Source organism: Dendrobium catenatum, unplaced genomic scaffold (assembly GCF_001605985.2).
Source record: "Dendrobium catenatum unplaced genomic scaffold, ASM160598v2 fragScaff_scaffold_1608, whole genome shotgun sequence".
Classification (NCBI taxonomy): Eukaryota; Viridiplantae; Streptophyta; class Magnoliopsida; order Asparagales; family Orchidaceae; genus Dendrobium; species Dendrobium catenatum.
This window is the reverse complement of record NW_021320070.1, coordinates 7,085,951-7,100,954: the sequence shown is the minus strand read 5'-3', so window position 1 is coordinate 7,100,954 and position 15,004 is coordinate 7,085,951. Positions and strand designations below refer to the sequence as shown.

General features: G+C 36.4%; 1 protein-coding gene across 1 annotated transcript; it reads left to right on the top strand.

Moving 5' to 3' along the window:
- The first annotated feature begins 730 nt into the window (after nt 1-730).
- LOC110106382 (glucan endo-1,3-beta-glucosidase 6) lies at nt 731-13,127 on the top strand. Its single transcript, XM_020836269.2, has 2 exons — nt 731-1,984; nt 11,873-13,127. The coding sequence occupies exons 1-2, from the start codon at nt 1,599-1,601 to the stop codon at nt 12,999-13,001; spliced, it is 1,515 nt and encodes a 504-aa protein (XP_020691928.1). The 5' UTR covers nt 731-1,598; the 3' UTR covers nt 13,002-13,127.
- The last annotated feature ends 1,877 nt before the right edge of the window (nt 13,128-15,004 follow it).

Sequence of the window (15,004 nt, the reverse complement as noted above, 5' to 3'; positions counted from 1 at the left end):
TATAATTGGATACATTTTTTCATGAGTTGTATACATTATGTAATTTTTTTTTATTTTTTTAGATAATAAAAATATGTTTTGAGTTATTGTGACACTCAAACTATTTTGTATAATTACTTTTAGGGGTTGTTTGATTTGCTATTTTCGTAGTGTAATGCATTCCAAGAATTCTAAATATTTGATTTGACAAATTTTAAATGAAATGCAATTCATTGGTGAATTTGAAATTCATATTATCATTTAATTTTGATGTATTTGAAAGTCACTGAACTTGACTGGTTTCCACATAAATCATAAATTTCGGCCATAGCCACCAACTCTACTACTAGTTAACGTCCGCTGCTGCTGGCCCTCTAACTGCTACCACCACTCGCCGACCCCATCAATATAGCCCAACGTCGCAATTTATACTAATATAAAAAACTCCCACTGTATTATTTTCTAATATATTTCATATTTCTCTGCATTCTTATTTTTAGTAAATTTATTAATAAACACCTAAATTCTCTCATGCATGTTTGAACTTCTTTTATATGTATATTTTGAGCTTTGCACCTAATTAAAAAAAAATGATGAAAAAACAGGAAACGACAGCCAATAGCCAATCGGCGTCACAGCAGAACGAATCGTCAAACGTGTAAGGAATTCAACGGTAAATAATGGTGTTCTCTGTCCTGTGAGGACATTCGTTTCAATAATCAAAACGTGGCGAATTTAACTACTATTACGGCTCTGTGGACTGCAAAATAATAGGGACAACCAAACGCCTCCTCCGACGGTGCTCACGCCGTCGCGTCGCCGTCACGCTGCTCTAAGCTGTCATCACCATCCACACCGCCCAAACCAGCTCCAAGCTTTGACAAACTCAGAACGATAAGCACAGGGACGAGTTCGTGTGAAAGAATAATACCCCCTTTTTGTTTAATGCTTATCTTCTTCTCGTTTTACCTATAAAAATTAAATCTTTCTCCATTCTTTGAGAACTTTCTTCAGTTACCCCAAGAAATAATCATAATCCCTGTCCTTTTTCTTTCACTGCGTTACTTTGATTTTGGAACTGCTCATCTCCTCTTCAGTCCTTGATTCTTCTGTGAGTGTTTAGTAGTTACTTTCTCACTAGCAAGCACAGATGCACCTTTTTCAATTCTAAAAGAACAATCTTTATCTACCTGAGAGTCAATCTCTTTATCTTCTTAATTTTTTTTTTGTATTTATGGTACTTTAAAGTTCCGTATAGTTCATTAATATCGTTGACTGCTCAAAGAGATTAGAAGCAACGACCCGAAAACTCATCTGAGCCTTTGATGTTTGTTGTTTTGTTTTATTTAAAAGGGGGATTATTTGACTCCTTTTGTTCGCACAGAAAGTGATTGATTAATTTATAGCGCTTTTCGTTTTGAGAAAGGCTTACTTTGATCTTTGGGGCTCTGTGACTTGGCAAAGGTCACTAGCTCTTTCACAGCTCTTTTCCGAGTGGTAACCTATTTTTGCTGCGAGTTTTGTAAGTTTTCATCTGGGGTTTGATGATCACAGGGCTTATGCGACTAAGCAACTCATCTCAGCTTTTTAAAATGAGATACTTGGTTTCCTAAAGCTATATGTTCTTCCACAAAAAACCATTTTTGAGCTTTTATAGGATGAGCTGTGGAGCTATGGGAAGCTTCTATGTGATGAAGGCTTTGGTGTTCTATTGGTTGTTGATGGTTGGTGGTGTGAGTGGGATTGGAGCTAACTGGGGGACTCAGACAAGCCATCCATTGCCTCCGAGCACAGTGGTTCAAATGCTGAAGGACGATGGGATTACACAGGTGAAGCTTTTTGATGCAGAGGTGGGGACTATGAATGCTCTCAAGAACAGTGGGATTGAGGTGATGGTAGGGATCCCCAATGACATGCTGGAGATGTTAGCAACGAGCACGAAGGCAGCAGAGCAGTGGGTGTCGGAGAATGCCTCTAGCTACGCCAATGATGGAGTCAATATCAGGTTCATCTTTTCTTGAGAACAACTTTACTTTGAAAATAAAACTTGCATCACTTGATCTTTATTTTCTACTGCAAGTAGGATTTAGCTGGAGCAGAATTTAGTAAATTTGGTAAATCTGAAGTTAGTAATCCTAAGGGGTGTTAAATTATGAAAAAGTACTAAAGTATCCTGTATTCTTTGCTAAATGAAAGGGAATGGCTGCTGAATAAAACATACAAGCAATTTCTTCATGAAATTGATCTCGAACTTGTAAATTAAAAGCTCTTTTAATAGCATTAGATCATGGTACTTTCCTTTTTTGGAATCATAATCCTTGACCATAAATAGTCTCTACTCAATATGAGGTAGAATATTGATTGGAGCCACTTTGCTAGAAGTAGAAAGTTGAACCTTGTTAAAGGAGTTCTTTTCTTTTGCTAACCGTTCGCTGCTGCTTGTGCAATTCCTGAAGTTTTATGAATGTTATTTTGGGGTATTAACAAATGTTTTTCATAGGTTATTTAAGCAAGTTTGCTTTTACCTTATAATATATTCCCTTATGCTTTTTTTTTATAAAAAATGACATTGAAATTCTATATGTACTCCTGTGCTAATTACTTCTTTTTTGTTTAATTTGATAACATTCATCCATTGAAATTCTATCTTTAAGTTAGCCTTTTGTTCTTTCTTCTTCCTCTGTTTTATGCTTCTCTGCTTTCTGCTTCTTATGAACTCAGCATAAGCTTTCTCTATAGTTTTTGTACTAACTGCATTAGTATCAATGTCGTAAGTCATTATCCTATTATACAATAAAAATTATTTAAAATTAATCGCTTTGCAATGAAGAAGAATTATAAATTGAAATTAATCTCGACAAATAAAGTTTTTAACTTAACTGTTCAAAAGAAAAAAAAATACAAATTTGGATAGACTACTATGCTGCTAGATTCGACAATGTATAGAATGTAGAAGGCATTTTTTTATTTTAAAAAATAAAAAATTATTTGCATTTCATTGATAAACGCTCACAAAAAAATAATCAAATATGAATATTTTAAAATCTTGTATGCACCAAAATTCAACTTTCAAAGTCAAGTGCGCTACCTCGAGAAAGTGAGTCATTACCTTGATAAGCATGCAACAGATTTATAAATCATACTACTGCCTTGAGACGTGTGCAGAAGCCTTGAGAAGTATGTTACTGTCTCAAAAAAGTGAGTCATTATCCTTCGAATGGTGCAGCTACACTGAGAAGCGCATAATCATCTCAACAAGTGCAGTTCCCTAAAAATCACACTATCATTTTTATGAAATAAGAAGATTCCATAAATAATGATAGTGAAGAGCATGCGAACATGCTATGCAAATGCACCAAAAATGCGTGCAAGTGCATCATGTGAGTGCACTAAAGAGTGGGCAAGTGCATTGAAAGACATATGAACGCAACATACATATGTGCCAAAAAACATGCAAGTGTATTGTCTGAGTGCACCAAAAAGCGTGCATGTACATTGAAAGCATGCAAATACGTCAAACAAACGCCTTGAAGTACATGAAACTGCACTGCATGAGCACACTGAAGGGTTTATAAATACATTAAAAGTGTGACGCACCATAATCAAATTGAAAGAATTATTATTTTATTATTTAATTTACACAACCAAAGCAACCTAATTTCTTTTATCAATATAAACACCAGCATAAATAAAACTAGCGATCAAAATATCAATATATATATATATATATGTGACGTCTAGGGATGCTGCGCGGGTTAATAAGTGAATTCAAGTTCGAACCCGATCCTTCTATATGGATCAATAGGAGTCGTCAGGGTTCGAACTATCAAGCAAATATACGGTGACGACGACCGATATATTTGTCTTAATATATTCATATTAGGCCTTCAAGGCTTATAATCAAGAGAATTCACTAATAAAAGCATAAAGTCTGAATGAGTATAAAAGGTCGGATATAAGCCCAAATATGGCAGGATCGCTTGCAGCTCCATCTCCTCAACAAGCCATAAAAAATTCCGTAATAGAGGAACCCTCATCTCAGCAACCAGTGGACGAAGAGCTGTCAAATCTTACCTCTCCTGATCTGATGAATTCAAGTGACTCATATTAAAGTCTTCTCAAGTGGTTAAAGATCAAAATACTACATACGTTTGGTACTATCAATTGAATCCAGAACTTGCAGATCTTTCAACAAATCCTTAAAACACAAAGCGATGATAGAATGAACTTTTCTTCAACAAGTCCGCCAAAGCACAAAGTAAAAGACCGAAGAAAATTATCCCAAAGTTCACACAAAATCAAATGCTGAACTAAGTGGATTATGTCATCAACAAGTCCATTATGTACAAAGCTCTGGACTGTAACTTTTCGCCATCGACCTAATACAAACCTAAGGGTTTAGGTCACCTGTATCTACTCCTTCATCAAGCTTGTCAAAGCTAGAAGCATAGGGCCGAAGGAACATAAATCTCCTGACAAATTACTATTGATAAATCAGGTAATCCTCTATTAATGTCCGCAGCACAATGTACAGGGCAAAACAGATCAAAATCTCATGACTCAAACCAAAGCCAGGGAAAGAGTACCCTAAATAACATATACAAATGTCTCTAAAGACGGGGTATTTTAAATATTTATTTGGGTCAACATCGCGTTGCGTGCCGCGATCCCAAATAAATATTTAAAATTATTTACAATGTCACGAGCACAAGTCAAAGTACAAACACAAAAGTCTCAAGAGTAGTAAAAAGAGAGCTCATCAACAACTGAATTTATAAAATTATTTTATTTTATTTATTCAGAATTCATATACAAGTTTACAAATCTCATCCTTTTACATTTTTGTATCAACAAAAGAAAAGGAAAAGTATAATGTCCTTCATAGAGGACTACAATCTGTTCCCTAAACTATGCCTGAAGAGGAAGTCGACGGTTTTATTCTGCTCCTTCCTAGGATCAGATATTTTGTACTTCTGAAACCTGCACAAAGCATTAGAAGTGTCAATAAGAAAGAAGAAGAATCATGCAGATATATGTAAAAGTACAAAAAGAAAGTTGTACCTGAAACAGAGGTCTCCTGAGGTGGCTCACAAAAAGTATCCCGCTCCTCTTGAAACCTGTGCAGAACATCAAAAGTGTCAGTAAACAGTTAAACGGAGAAAATGAATTACACAAACAAAGTAAAAATGTACCAAAGTTGAAGCCTCTTAGGGCAGTAATCTGGCTGAAGCTTGGATTCTCTTCCCGTAGTAGCTTGCACAAAATACAAAGCATTGTCAATATGAGCATAAAATCAAAACTTACAAGGGAAGAAAGTGTATCTGAGCCCAAGAAGTAACTGTAGAAAGCCTAAAGCAGCAAGAGTCCTACAAACTGAGAAAAATGCAAGCATTCATGAATATATTACAAACTAAGATGATAGTGGCGCAAAAGCAGTATAAGAGGTTATAATGCTATCTACTATCATCAATCTATAAAGCCATGTTCTAGGATCCAAATACGAAATGTTATATCACTATCATAGGGATCCTTACTTAACTAAAGCCAATATGTCAATCATTTATGGATACATTTAAAAGAGTCAAGAATAAAGAAGACTAGTGTGACATCCAAATAAATTCTTAGAGATCCATTAAATGAAAATCTTAGTATGACATCTAGAACAAGTATCTAGAGATCCACATGGTCAATCAGCATACAACAAACATGGTTCGTTATAGATTCAATTCACATTTATTGGGGGGCATTTGTTAACCTCTGTATAATACTTAAAGAATATAAAAATAAAATCATTCCTCGTACCTGTTAAAACCAGATATCCTGCTGAAATCTTTATATATTCTTTGGGTATATTCAACAGGTATGAGAAATGATTTCGTTTTTATATTCTTTGGGTATTATATAGAGGTTAACAAATGTCCTATAATAAATGTAGTTTGCGTCTATAGCGAACCACGTTTGTTGTATGCTGATTGACCCTGTGGATCTCTAGATATTTGTTTTATATGTCACACCAGGATTTTCATTTAGTGGATTTTCCAAGAATTTGTTTAGATGCCACACTAGTCTTTTTTCTTCTTGACTCTTTTAAATGTATCCATAGATGATTGATATATTGGCTTTAGTTAAGTAAAGATTCTTAAGATAGTGATATAATATTTTGTATTTGGGTCCCTAGAGCATGGCTTTATAAATTGATGATAGTGAATAGTATTATCACCTCTTACTCTGTTTTTGCGCCACTATCACCTTAGTTTCTAGCATATTCATGAATGCTCGCATCTTTCTCAATTTGCAAGACTCTTGCTGCTTCAGGCTTTCTACAGTTACTTCTTGGGCTCAGGTACACTTTCTTCGCTTCTTAGTTTTGATTTTATGCTCATATTGATAATGTTTTGTATATTGTGCAAGTTATTACGGAAAAATGATCCAAGCTTCAGTCATATTACTGCCCCAAGAGGCTTCAGTTTTGATACGTGTTTACTTTATTTGTGTAGTTCCTTTTCTCCGTTTAGCTGCTTACTAACACTTTTGTTGTTCTGCACAGGTTTCAAGAGGAGCGGGATACTTTTTATAAGCCACCTCAGGAGAGATCTTTGTTCAGGTACAACTTTCTTTTTGTAGTTTTACATATGTCTGCATGATTCTTCTTCTTCTTTCTTATTGACAATTCTAATACTTTGTGCATGTTCCAGAAGTACAGAATAACTAATTTTTAGAATGAGCATAATAAAGCTGTCGACTTCCTTTTCAGGTATAGTTTAGGGAACATATTATAATCCTCTATGAAGGACATTGTACTTTTCATTTTTCTTTTTTCTTTTTTTTTGTTGATGCAAACATGTAAAAAGATGAGATTTGTAAACTTGTATATGAATTCTGAATGAATAAATTAAAGTAATTTTATAAATTTAGTTATTAACGAGCTCTTTTTTTACTGCTCTTGAGAATTAAGTGGTTGTACTCTGACTTGTGCTTGTGTCATCGTAAATAATTTTAAATATTTATTTGGGAATCTCGGCATGCAACGCGATGTCGATCTAAATAAATATTTAAAATGCTCACAGTCTTTAGGGACATTTGTAGATGTCATTTAGTCTTTCCCTAGCTTTGGCTTGAGTCCTGAGATTTTGATTTCTTTTGTCTTGTGCTTTGTGCTGCGGACATTGATGGAGGATTACCTGATTTTTAATAGTGATTTTTCAAGAGATTTATGTTCCTTCGGCCATATGCTTCTAGCTTTAGAGGGCTTGATTAAGGAGTAGATGCCAGTGACCTAAATCCTTAGGTTTGTATTAGGTCGATGGCGAAAAGTTATGATCCAGAGCTTTGTGAATAATGGACTTGTTGATGACATAATCTACTTAGTTCAGCTTTTGGCTTTGTGTTAACTTTCGGATAATTTTCTTCAGTCCTTTACTTTGTGCTTTGACAAACTTGTTGAAGAAAAGTTCATTCGATCATTGTTTTGTGCTTTAAGAATTTGTTGAAGGATCTGCAGCTTCTGGATTCAGTTGATATAACCGAACGTAGGTAGTATTTTGATCCTTAACAACTTGAGAAGACTTTAATATGAGTCACTTGAGTTTATCAGATCGGGAGAGCTAGAATTTGACAGCTCTTCGCCCTCTGGTTGCTGAGATGGGGGTTCCTCTACTATGGTCTTTCTTATGGCTTGTTGAGTAGATGGAGCTGCCAGCGATCCGGTCATATTTGAGCTTGTTGTATCCGACCTTTTATACCCATTCAGGGTTTAGACTTGAGCTATAGGAAATATGCTTCCAAATGTTGAATTTACTGAAGTTCGTAGATTTGGAGTTCTCCTTTGTGGTTGAAGATTTAGAGCCTACGTACATTTGATATTTGTTCGCGACTCTTCCTTTCCATTGGAACTTTGATTCTCTGGTCAATAAGGAGAATTTCGTAAACTACGATTACTTGAACTTGTTGAGTTGGATTAGCCTTCGTACTTCCTACAATCCCTACTGATGGGTTGACGAAGTGCGGGTTCTGCTACTACGACCTTTCTTATGACGTGTTAAGTAGATGAAGCTGCTAGCGATCCGGCCATATTTGGGCGTGTTGGATCTAGCCTTTTACACTCATTTGAATCTTAAGCTTCAGTCTATTGAAAAACTTCAAGCTTTTCTGGCTTAATTTGTTGTAGCGTATAGTTACAAAAATCTCTTTCTTGATTTTTAAACCTTGGTGCGTTGGAGAAGATGATGTCTTGAACTTTTGAAAGATCACCTACATATACTTTGAAAAAGAAATCATTATATTTTTTAGAATAAATGAATATTTGAATTGATAATTTTAAATATTTATTCGGGAATCTCGGCATGCAGTGCGATGTCGACCATAATAAATATTTAAAAATGCCCCCCTATCTCGCAGGATCATCTTAGAATTGAATAAATTAGAAATCTTGAGATTTTAAATATTCATTTGGGGATCTCGGCGTATAGTACAATGTTGACCCAAATGAATATTTAAAATGCCCCATGTCTCGTAGGAACATTTTGGATATGCTTTGTATCTTTGAGATTTTAAATATTTATTCGAGGATTTTGGCACGCGACGCGATATCGACCCGAATAAATATTTAAAATACCTTAGTCTGATGAAGAATTTTGAAATGCATTATTGTTATACAAGAGAATTTCAAAATATAAGCATGCATTCATAAATATGCATATAACATTTTGATCATTATAAAGTACATTAGAAATGAAATTTTCATGCGTGATACTTCTTTAAATATCGGCAGTTAATCGGCGGCATAGGCTTATATCCGTCCAGATCGATCAACTGGTATGCTCTTCCTTGAAATACATTCTCGATGACAAAGGGGCCCTCCCAATTGAATATGAATTTGTCATCTATTTTTCGATGTGGGATGATTGGCCTTCTCAGCACCATGACCAATTCCCCTTCTTGAAATGTCCAAGAACGCACCATACAGTCGAAGGATTTTGCCATTCTTCCTCGGTAAATTTTCAGGTTTTGTTGAGCTTGTAGCCTGAGTTCTTCAAGTGCATCGAGCTCTTCCATTCTCAGGCAAGCATTTTGCTCTTAAGTGAGATAATTCTGGATTGCTACCCGGAGTGATGGTATGTCAACTTCTAGTGGCAATACTGTTTCAACTCCAAACACCAGTGAATAAAGAGTGGCTTTGGTTGGTGTCTTGTAGGTTGTACGATATGCCCACAACGATTCTGCAATTTTCGTATGTCATTCTCTCTTATTTTTGGTGAAGATCTTCTTCAACAGTTTTACCAACGTCTTGTTGAAAGCTTCCGTCAGATCATTTGCTCTTGGATTGTATATGGATGAATACCACTAATCAATTTTGTGTCGATCAACAAACTTATAAATTTTTATACTTTTGAATGTCGTATTGTTGTCTGAGATTATGTGACGTGGCACATCAAATATGTAAACAACGTTGTGGGTAAAGAAATTGATCACATGCTTAGATGTGACCTCTCAGAATGGAGCAGCTTTTGCCCACTTTGAGAAGTAATCTGTTGCTGCCAGAATAAAACGGTGTCCTATTGAAGACGGCTGATCTATCGGCCCAATTATATATGTGTCCCAGCATTCAAATGGTCAGGACGCTACTATTGGGTGCAGAGGATTTGACGGTTGATGTATAACATCACCGTGAATTTGACATTCATGACACCTCTTGGCGTGGCCAATACAATCTCTGACCATGGTCGGCCAATAGTAACCCATTATTTTGATTTTAGCTGCCATCTTGTGACCTGACTGATGTGCATCACAAAGTCTTTCGTGGACTTCTGTTACCGCTTTATCAGCTTCCTTGGTCCCTAGGTACCTTAGTCACATTTGATCGAAAGCTCGGCGATACAGCGTATCATTGACGAACACATATCGTAAAGCTCTCTTCCTAATCTGCGCGGCGAGAGATTTATCCTTTGGGAGTTTGCTTTCTTTGAAATAGTCGATGAAGGGTTGCCTCTAATCATCTCCTTCCTCAATGTTTAAGCAATATAGCCACGACTCCGAGAATCTGCTGGTTTTACGTCTCTTGACTACATGACGTTCTTCTGGTTGATTTTTAAGAACGATTTGTTTGGGAGGTTGAGCATCAACTGGGATTGGATCTTGTTGGATTGAATCTGGTATTCCTTCTGCCTGTGGGAATTGCAAGATTACCGACTCTAAGATTTGACGATCGTGAACCATAATTGATATAGACATTTCCTCATCGGTATTCGCCACTTCTTTGGCTAATTTGGCTAAGTAATCTGCCTTACCATTCTGACCTCGAAAAACTCGGGCTATTTTAATATTTGGCACTTGCTTCAGAAGCTCGAGAGCTCGCCGGTGGTAATGGGCCAATTCAAATTTGCCAACCTTATAAATGCTGAGGACCTGATTTATCACTAGTTGAGAATCGCCAAAACTTACGGTGGATTTTTTTGTTTTTCAATGGATACGCGTGTCCTTTTGAAATTAAATAGTATTTTATTTGGATACAGTTTGCCGTATCCGACACGTATCAGTGCCGTATCGGAGACGTATCCATGTATATGCTCATTTCGGAACTATCTATAAGGGTAAAGCCACTCATCCACCTAAACCCTAAACATAGCTCCAACCTTATCACGTATATGCTCATTTCACGTATATGCTCATTTTAAATGAAATTGGGCTTTCGCCGACATATTTTCTGGCAGATAAGCCGCCGAAAAGTTTTCCGGCGTTATTTACGGCGATAATATTTCGTTGTGTTTAAAATGATCGGCGTCTAACCCACCAGTAAATACGCCGTCAATTTCCGGTGTAAAATATGCTGCATTACATGACACATGCTTACAGATTACGACGTAAAAATCAGTGTAATATGCGTCGGAAACATACCGGCGAATTATCCGTCGGTAATTCCGCCGTAATGGTTCCGTCACATACCACGTCGGTAAAAACGTCGTAGTTACCGACGTATATAAATCCGCCAGTAGCTCCGACGTTAATCCTGCATTTTTCTGTAGTGTTATAATTTATAATTTGAAACTTATAACATGTTAACAATATAGCGCGTGCCATTTGCGAATTGCGCCACGCTCCATTGCGCATGCATGGCGCAAATAGCGCACGCTATATTGATGCGCTATGTCGTGTCAAGCAAATAGCGTCATATGTGTGCAGCATCGGGCTATGCGTCATGGTGTGTGCTATTTTGCGTCAATTACATGTATGATCTGCCATAAAGAGAATGGAATCGTAAGTTTAAAAAGCGGGATTCATGCCAAAGCATCTTTTTTCTTGAGCAAACAAAGATGTTTCGACCAAAAATATCATAAACATTAATCATGCAAAATTATATTAAACAAAATGGATTTAACACCATAACTTCTAAACAGTAATAATGAATGTAGGATTAGGATTCATGTACTGAGACTACAAATTTTTGAAATAGGAAACATGATCATGATGTACTTTAAGTAGCCTTGTCAGCATGCTTCACTCCTAGGCCAAGTCTTACACTCGAAAATTGGCTTATTATGCTTCTTATTATGCTGTATTTTTTAAATTATTTTACCAGCAACATCAAGTTCCTGACGCATTGTCCACAGTGTTGTTAAGCCAACTATTATAGTTCCATTAAGAGCACACTATTATATTGTTGAATGTCGGACATGTAGTCCTCAGATGATTTCCTGTCAACTCTTCCTTTGTAATCACTAGTTTGTAGCTCTTCTCTTCTCTCTTGCAACAGATGGTAAATTGTTTAGTAGTTGGAAGCTTTATTTTAGTCTAAGCATGTTAATTCCCATTTGACAATGATATTGGAGTTCACTTTTGCCATTAATGGTATGCTCCACTTTTACGGATTATGTAAACACAATTTTTCCATCAATAGGTATGTCGCTGTTGGGAATGAGCCTTTCCTAAAAACGTTCCATGAGAGTTTTCTTTATACCACTCTACCTGCACTCCAGAACATTCAAGGAGCCCTTGCAAATGCAGGTCTGAGCAGTCGGGTAAAGGTCACAGTACCTCTTAATGCTGATGTATATCAATCAGCAAGTGACCGGCCTTCCGATGGCGATTTCCGCTCCAATATCCATGACCTTATGCTCAACATAACTCAGTTCCTAAGTGACAATGGCGCCCCCTTCACTGTCAACATATATCCCTTCATCAGCCTTTACGATAACCCGAATTTTCCAGTTGACTATGCTTTCTTTGATGGGACTTCATCGCCAGTTGTTGATGGCTCCACAACCTACACAAACATGTTTGATGCCAACTATGACACTCTAATTTGGACTTTGAAGAAGTATGGATTTGGAAATCTTCCTGTCATTGTAGGGGAAATTGGTTGGCCAACTGATGGAGATATGAATGCAAACCTTCAGTTTGCTCAGAAGTTCAATCAGGGATTTATGAATCATATATCAACTGGGCAAGGGACACCAATGAGGCCTGGACCAATCTATGCTTACTTGTTCAGCTTGATTGATGAAGATGAAAAAAGCATACAGCCTGGGAATTTTGAACGCCACTGGGGCTTGTACACTTTTGATGGTTTGCCAAAGTATCCATTAAATCTTGGTAGTACAAATGGACGTCTTGCTCAAGCTAAGAATGTGAGGTACCTTGACAAGAAATGGTGTGTGTTCAAACCTTCTGCAAGCCTTGATGATCCGAATGTGGCACCAAGCGTCAGCTATGCTTGTGAAAATGCCGATTGTACCAGCCTTGGCTACAAGACTTCATGTGGAAACTTAGAAGCAAGGGGTAACATCTCTTATGCTTTCAACAGCTACTATCAAATAAATGATCAAAATGATGAAGCCTGTGGGTTCAATAATCTGGCAACCATCACAAATGTGGATCCATCTACTTCAACATGTAAATTTGAGATCATGATTGAAACTGACTCTGCTGGATTCTCATGGAGGTCGAGTCTAGTTGCAGATAAGGGTATTCTTCTGGTGGTTTATCTTTCTTTTTTGTCTTTCATGTTTCTTATTATGTCTTTTTAGTCTGTTAATACTCGTACCATTTTGAAAATATCACTGTATACCATTGTTCATTCAGAGCTCTGATACGTGTGTGTAACAAGTTGAAAAACTTTTTGATATAGTAAATATTTGTAAGTGTTTTCTTTAGCTTGGCTTCTATTCATAAGTGATGACCTTCATCGCAATACAAAGCTTTGACCATTAGATCACTATTAGAACAAGACAATTTTTCTGTGAGTTTGGACTACAATTTAACATGAAAGGTACAATCTCTGGATGCCCTTTAAGTGGAAATCAGCAGTGTCTTGCAGGAGAGATTATTCTGTGCGGACGCTGAATGCAGCTCTACATTCGGATACCAATTAGAATGACTCACGTCAACAATATCGAGCCGCGGTACTGAGCAGTACCGAGCCCTGGTACCGCGGTACCGAGCCACGGGCTGAGGTATCCAGACGTGAACTTGGCTTCCGCATAGAATAATTTTTCGTCTTGCAGGCACTTTGCTAGTAGTACAATTTAACACTTCTTTAGATAACTGATTTGAGAAACCATTTAAATGATTTTGAAACTAGAACGCCATTACTGACTATTTAATTGCTTTACATTTTGCATGGTCTTCATTTATTTACCAAAGACAGGAAAAAAGAGATGAAAGGTCAAAACTGATTATAGCGTGGAACTAACCTCTTCACTTTTGAATGTTATTTCATTGCCATTAGCATTGAAAGATAGTGAAGAACACTGAAATAAGCTCAAAAGTTTTATATCCACAACAATACTTAGTTAATCAGCTGAGAATCTTGGCTCTTATCACCCAAAAATCTGCAACGGCTCTTTTGGTTCAGTTGTTAAGTCATCCTCTCTCTCTTGAATCCCCATTATTTCCTCTCATCCCCATATCTTCATTGAGCTCAAATGCCATCAATCCAGGTGAATATCATAAGCTTCTTCTCCATTGCTGACAATCTTTTATTGGTCTCATGCTGGGTAGCCTGCATCTGTTTGCCTTGTACAAGCTTAAGCTTCATAAAAAGTGCTTTTTACCTTATTAGATGCCATAAAAGCAGTGATGCTATCAAACGAGTCATTTGTGAGAAACCAAGTTTCAAGCAATTTTGTATTAGATGAGACATTAGTCCACCTTGGCCAAGTCCTCTAGAAAAATAATGCCATCCCTTTAGGGTCTTTTTTTTTTTTTTACCTTTTTTTTATCTCTTATAATACAGGATGCAAATGAAATAACATACTCCACCACTTGTAGAGACACAACTACTTATTTTATCCCAATACTTTTAACTCTATAGAGCAGAGTTCATCAAGTGGATGAGAGTTAATATATGACAAATATGAAGGTTTTTAGCTAATCAATTTAAAATAATAATAATTAATTAACTATCATGATAATGAGCAGTTGAAATTTATCTAGAGAAATACCCATTGCTTGTTCGGCCTTAACTCTCCTCCACTTGATAAACTCTGCAATGCAGAGTTAAAGTATTGGGATTAAGTCTGAGGACAATATTTCATGGTTCTGCATAGGCGGAGGGGTATGTATAGATTTAGGCTTTGTTTGTGATGACTTTTTTTATTTATTCTTAAAACAGCTTTTTAGTTTAAAATTTTAACTTTTTATACTAAAAAGCGGCTTTAAGAAGCAATAAAAAAGCCGTCCCAAATGAAGCCTTAATTGCATCCAATGTTTCTATATTTGTAATTTTTGAGACAACACTTAATTTTAAGATTCCTTGTTCATGTAGTATAGGATATTGTCTTGTAACAAAAGTGATTTTGTTGGTGGAAATATTAATATATTTGTCAAAGCATATAAATGTGAGTTCAATTTTGACAACTTACCATGTTTTAATCATTTATACACTTTTTGGTGTGCAAATTCAACGCACTTGCATGTTTTTTTATGCATTTGCAGAGCATATTCACACCCTTTTAAATGTATTTGTGCTTTCTTCATTGTATTTGCATGATGTACACGCCATTCAATGTACATAATGTGCTTGCATATT

Bases quoted from the DNA above. Each gene is read 5' to 3' on its own strand.
- LOC110106382 (XM_020836269.2), top strand. From the start codon at position 1,599: ATGTTCTTCCACAAAAAACCATTTTTGAGCTTTTATAGGATGAGCTGT. The intron at 1,985-11,872 runs GTTCATCTTTTC...TTCCATCAATAG, and splicing joins AATGATGGAGTCAATATCAG to GTATGTCGCTGTTGGGAATG.